The 6108-nt window shown below is 37.7% G+C and overlaps 2 protein-coding genes across 2 annotated transcripts; one reads left to right on the top strand and one right to left on the bottom strand.

The window, feature by feature from the left end:
• Positions 1-1890: 1890 nt before the first annotated feature.
• Positions 1891-4093, bottom strand: LOC117574941 (alpha-taxilin). Its single transcript, XM_034258990.2, has 4 exons — positions 3891-4093; positions 3414-3814; positions 3183-3329; positions 1891-3124 (listed from the first exon to the last, which is right to left on the bottom strand). Exons 1-4 carry the CDS (start codon positions 3960-3962, stop codon positions 2221-2223), a joined length of 1524 nt encoding a protein of 507 aa, XP_034114881.1. The 5' UTR covers positions 3963-4093; the 3' UTR covers positions 1891-2220.
• A 651-nt stretch (positions 4094-4744) lies between these two features.
• On the top strand, positions 4745-5737 carry LOC117574942 (V-type proton ATPase subunit G). Its single transcript, XM_034258991.2, has 3 exons — positions 4745-4919; positions 5084-5184; positions 5259-5737. The coding sequence occupies exons 1-3, from the start codon at positions 4838-4840 to the stop codon at positions 5427-5429; spliced, it is 354 nt and encodes a 117-aa protein (XP_034114882.1). The 5' UTR covers positions 4745-4837; the 3' UTR covers positions 5430-5737.
• Positions 5738-6108: the final 371 nt, after the last annotated feature.

Here is a 6108-nt window from a genome sequence, read left to right as displayed (position 1 = left end):
GCCCCCAAGAAGCATGCCCCACAGCCCACACTAGCGTTGCAATGTGTTGCATGCCATCGCAGACATTGTGGCACCAGCTCAGCCAACGTCAACGCCTGCGTCAGCGTCAACGTCAACGCCAGCTGCGACGCGTCGCTTCGACGTCCACACTGCCAATTTGCAGTTCTATTATGCGAGGTGGCCGCCGACGACGAGTGCCAAGATTGGGGCAGGCAGCTCTTGCAACTTGCAAGTTGCAACAACACGCGACTAAACAAACAACAAAGTAATGCTAACTGCAGAGTCTCGACTACATTATACCCTGTACAAAAATATATTTATTCATTTTTTAAAAGACGCAAGTCAAATTAATACAGAAATTATGAAATAATGCAAATATTTTGTATATTTTATTAATTGTAGTTATAATCGTAAATAATAAATTAAATAAAAATGAAATTGGTGTTCTTATTAACTTATTTGACTTTATACATATCTTACTAAGACTTTTAAAGGACACTAAAGTTTAATTGAATTATAAAAACATTTAAGTGTTCGTTATTTTTTATTATTAGATTTTCTATTAGTATCTGAATAGTATAAGAAATATTTAATGTATCCACAGTTCTTCTTTTATATCTCTGTTATCTTTATATTTTTTTAAGATTTTAAATTAAACTGAAAAGACAAATGTTGAATTGAATTATGTTTGATTTAAAAAATATTTTTATTTTGTTAAATTTAATTATAATAAATATATTATATTTAATTAATTTTAACTTTGAATATTTAAATAGTATTAAGTACAAAATGGCGACTAAGTTCTACCCTACATTTTAAAATTATAATTTTCCACCCTCTCTATAACAACTCTATTATTTTATTGGTTAACAACTATAATTTTCAAAGGAATATTTTGAATATGTTAAAATTTGAAGAAGTCTTAAGTTGAAATAAAACTGTACATTTTTTATAGATTCAGAATATTTAATTTTATATTTAAATATAATATTTAAATTGTAATAGAAATCTTTTAAAAAATAATTATGAACAACCTCTAAATTGTGTTTACTTTCAATTTATCCTTGCCAAACATCTCATCCTCGCTCTCTAGGGATTTTGTGTTTACAGGGTATAAGCATTAACAACTTTCTTGCCAAAGTTATGCAGTCAGAAAAGCAAAAGCAGCAAAGACAAAAATGGCAACAGCAACAAAAACAACAACAACAATAATTGCAGCAACTATAATAAAAACTATTTTGTTAAACAAATTGTGAACTTAATTGATTGCGGCAAGTGAAAAGTTTGAGTTTCACAGTTGCCCCTGAATGCGGCATGCGGCATTCCATTAACATTTCCAAACTGAGTGCCCCTAAAGAGAGAGCTAACAATTAAGAGATTCGTTTACTTACAGAAGGAAATACTTTATAATAAGTATGTATATAAGAGTGCTCTATTTCAAATGAATTTACGACCTTGAAAGTATGTTTTAGATTTGATTTAAAATTCGTTACTGTTTTCAGCCCTTTAAACAACTTCTCATATTAATTTTTTTAATATTAATTTTTAGTCTTCAGAAAGAAACTGATGAGTAAACTAAATATATATATTTCAAGTCTTTTGGTTCATCTTTTTTTTAAATAAAATAACTTTAACGATTTTACTACCTTTTTGAAGAAATGTTTTTAAACTGAATCAAAGCAGCTTATCATTTTCAATATCTAACAAATTTTCTAAATTCTGTGTTAACCAACCCTACAATAAATCTAAGTAGAAGGAAAAATCAAACCAAACCGTATGATGATAATTTTTTAAAGCTTATCTCAAGAAGAGGAGTACTTTAAAAGAAAGGAAGAAGTTCAGTTAATGTTCAAGAAGAATCGCCAGATCACGAAAGATAAAAGATCGAAATGATATTTCTAGGAAAACATTTTAATCAATATTATTTTGACATCAGCGTATGAACAGCGCATTAATAAATATATAATTTTCTTTGTTTTTTTTATAAAATACAATAAATAATTATTTTATAGCGATTATGGTTTGTGATTGATTGCTGTTGAGTTTCAAAAGTTACTCTTTTTTGCGACACACTTAATAAAAATTGCTAAAACAAAATGCACAAATATGAAGTAGATTTTGTGGAGAAGGTGACATGAATTTCGCACGTACAAAAACAGTTGAGAAGGGATCGAGGATGACGAGGCAATGGCATTGAGGTGGGAGACGTTGAGACGCCTCTTAATCCGACTTCGAATCAATTAAATCAGGCACTTTCGTTTCATTAACAGTCTCTGAAGTGTCGACAACAGTCTCCGATGTGGTTTCCGACACGCTGTCCACAGGTGACTCCTGTTCCTCCTCTGGCTGCTGTTGTTGTTCCTCCTGCTCTGGTTGGTCTCCTCCCTCTTGCTCCGGTTCAGCTGCCGAGGACGCTGTGGCAGCTGCAGCTGCTGCAGCCGCTGCCTTTGCCTTCGACTTGGCCGCCTTCTTTTTGTTATTCTTCTTGGCATTGCTTGCGGCGCGTTGTTGCTCCTCGGCCTGTCGACACTTCTCCGCCTCGGCAGCAGCGATTTTGGCATCATTGGTGGTCAGCAGCTTCATTTGATTCTGCAGATTGGCCAGCGTTTGCTTCAACTCGGCGCAATTGCGCGTCATCAGCTCCATTTTGGCATTGTCCGAATTCACAGGCGCAATCTTGATAGGCGTCGGCTCCGGTGGCAGCTGCGGCATGGCGGGAATCTCAATATTCTGCTCGCGCAGCGTCTGATGCAAGGTGGTGCGTTCCAGTTGCAGAGCACGCAACAGTTTCTGCAACTGCTCCACTTGCTTTTGCAGACGTTCCGAGAGCTGATCGCGCTGCTGCTTCTCGGTGGCCAGTTCAATGACCATGGCATTGGCTTTTTCGTATTTCTGACGCCAGCCCAGAGCTTCCTTTTCGATCTTCTTGGTGTGCTTCGACATCTTCTCTAGCTCGACCTTGTAGCTGCCAAAGACTTCGTTTGATTTCTGCAGGGATTGCTGGAAATCATCGTATTTGGCCGTATAAATATTCAGCTGATCCTTGAGCTGCTGTTCGCGTTCCGTTAGATCCTTGATGGCGCGTTGCGCCTGCAGCAACTTCTCCAGTCCAATTTGGTTTTCTCTGTGAAATACTTTCCATAAATATATTTAGATTAAAGGGAATTCGATAGGTTGTTTACTTGGTGAGTATTTCCTTCTCCATGGCCGCCTCGACTTGGGCCTTGTTGAGTTTCGCCTGATGCAGTTGCGACTCCAGATGCACCTGCTCGTTGAGCTTCTCCAAATGCTTCTCACGCGCCTGATACTGTTCCGCCAGCAGTTTTAACCTAAAAAGTAAACCGCATGAACATATGGTTGGATGATGCGTATTTTGTGAGGCATGCATTGATCTATAAATAGATTGCTCTTACTTTTTGGTCATTTCGATGTTGTAATCACGCAGTTTGATGTTCTCCTCGTTGTTCTTCGTTAGGGACTTCTGCACTTCGGTCAACGAGTTCTGGAACTTGGCCTGACTCTCCTTGCGTCGCTCCTCCTCCACCTTGATCTGTAGCATGCTCTCGTTCTTCACCGACTTGAGGATGCGCTGCTGCTCCCGGCACACCTCCTGCAGCTTGTCGCGCATCAGCACGCTCTTGTTCAGCTCCCGCTGCACGTTCTCCTTCTCCCGCTGCTGACTCTCCATGTGCCGTTGCAGGGCGCGCATCTCTGTGTTTAGCCGGGCCACGTTCTTCTCGCTCTCCACATGTCGCTGCAGCAGCGCCTTCAGTTTGTCCTCACTGCTGCCGAATTCATCCAGCGATTTGAGCACCTGGGTTACAGTTATTTATTTATTATGGCGGATGTTAAGTGCATAGCTCTTGGGAGTTTGGAGTTGCTAAACTTACCACATCTTCGACCTTTTGCTCGCGCTGCTTTTCTTCGCGTGCCACCCGTTTGCCTTTGCTTAACTTTTCCATGCTTGATCGTGATCGTTTCTCTATATTAGTGTGTATATATACTACTAGTTTGAATTTTTACTATATATGTTTTAGGCATCCAAAATAACACACACACATTGCTCTCCGTCAAGTGAGAAAATACGGCCAGCAGCGGCAAACCGTTAACAGCTTAATGGTATGTTATTAACAGACAGTGCGGCGTTGCGTTGTTAAAGTAAATTCTGTTTACTTTTGGCTGGTTTTGTGAATTAAAAAAGCAAATTAATTTTTACAAAAATTACCTACTCCTTTTGTAGATAAATTCAGTGTAATTGCTTAAATTTAAATAGTGTTTAACCGGTTTCTAGGCAATCTCTGTTAAATGTTTACGGTGCCATGACATTAACATTTAACAGATCACAGCTGTTTTCAATATTAGCAACTACATACTATTTATTTGAAACTACGTGCGCTTCGCACAATTATGTTATTATTAATCCTTCAACTAGAGTGGTAACTATAAAATAAAGAAATTTATTTCAAGAATTAAGGGTTAAGCGCTCCAAAAGTTTTCGTGGTGGTCGGGCGATATACCACCTTACTTACAAAACTCGATAAGGCGGCCTGTTAATTCAAATTTGCTGTTAAATCTGCGATATTGCTGTCAACGGGTGGAGCAGTTTAACGCAAACAGCTGTTAAAATTAAGCCGATAGTTGATTGTAGCCGCGTCAACTCTAATTTCTATTCGATATAATCGATATGCAGGCTAATTGGGTATGTATGCGTGTGTGTGACTTCGTCATATGACATTTTTCACGTCGTTTGTGTCACTTGCTTTTTTCAACTTGCATTGATACCACGGCCGAAGCGAGCAGTTAAACAGTTTTTAATTAAATAAATATATTTTAAAAAATGGCCAGCCAAACGCAGGGAATCCAGCAATTGCTTGCTGCTGAGAAGAAGGCAGCTGAAAAGGTTGCCGAGGCCCGTAAACGTAAGCAAAAAAGAACAAAAACACAATAATCCAATTGGACAGATACAGAAACTTACGTTTTTTCACTATCGACGTTACGCGCTTTTGAGCAAAGTCACATGATGCGCATATCGTGAAGTGTAAATATTGCTAAAATGATAATTCTTTGGTGTTTTAATTAACAGGCAAGGCAAGGAGATTGAAGCAAGCCAAGGATGAGGCCACCGAGGAGATTGAGAAATTCCGTCAGGAACGTGAACGCTCCTTCAAAGAGTTCGAGGCCAAGGTTAGTTAGTGAAGACATTTTAAATGGGCAACTTATCTTCAATACTTCAATCTTACCCCTTGCATCCCCTGCAGCATATGGGCAGCCGCGAAGGTGTTGCAGCCAAAATCGATGCTGATACTCGTGTGAAACTTTCCGATATGGAGGGTGCCATCAGGACACGCAAAGAACCCGTGATTCAGGAGATCTTGCAGTTCGTCTACAACATCTCGCCCGAGGTCCACAAGAACTACAACAGGAAGTAAATTGTATTGTTGTCTTTCAGGGGTGGGGCTTTGGCCTAATCCCAAAGGAAAAATATGCTCGTTTCTATTGTAAATTCGATGTCCAAGTTCAACTCTTTTAAATGCATATAATTTAGCCCCTTAATAATAGTGCATTACTATATTAAACATACAAAGCTGTATTATTATTCCATATACTTATTAAAATTTGTTGTTTCACCAAAATGAAATTGTTTGCGCAATTTCTTCAACTAAATTAATTTTGTGTGCATTATGTTGTTTACGTTTTATTCAATGCAAAATACAAGTTGTTATTTTTGTTTGACTTATATAGTTTTTCTTTAATTTGGGTTTAAATTATCAAGCTGCAATTTAAATAAATATGATAAGATGTTTTCTGCAGCCGAAATAAATATGAAAACTTAATTGGTTACTAAATAAACTACTTTCATATTCAGATGTTTTATTTCCATAATAAAGAGCTTTCTTAAAGCTGTTTTATTTAACATCTGTGTTGGTGTGTGACCACATAAAATTTCTAAATATACCTACCAATGAGATATACCATTTTCCGAAATACCCCAATAATGGCGACCTGGTTACACTTGTGTAGACTTTTTTATTCATTTGTAAAGCGGGTAATTTTAAAAAGCTAGGTAATATCGTGTTTTAAAGGGATCTTTGATACATATATACAACT

The sequence above is a fragment of the Drosophila albomicans genome, chromosome 2R (genome assembly GCF_009650485.2).
Source record: "Drosophila albomicans strain 15112-1751.03 chromosome 2R, ASM965048v2, whole genome shotgun sequence".
In the NCBI taxonomy this organism is placed as follows: Eukaryota; Metazoa; Arthropoda; class Insecta; order Diptera; family Drosophilidae; genus Drosophila; species Drosophila albomicans.
The sequence above is the reverse complement of the archived record's forward strand: the minus strand, read 5'-3'. Positions and strand labels throughout refer to the sequence as shown.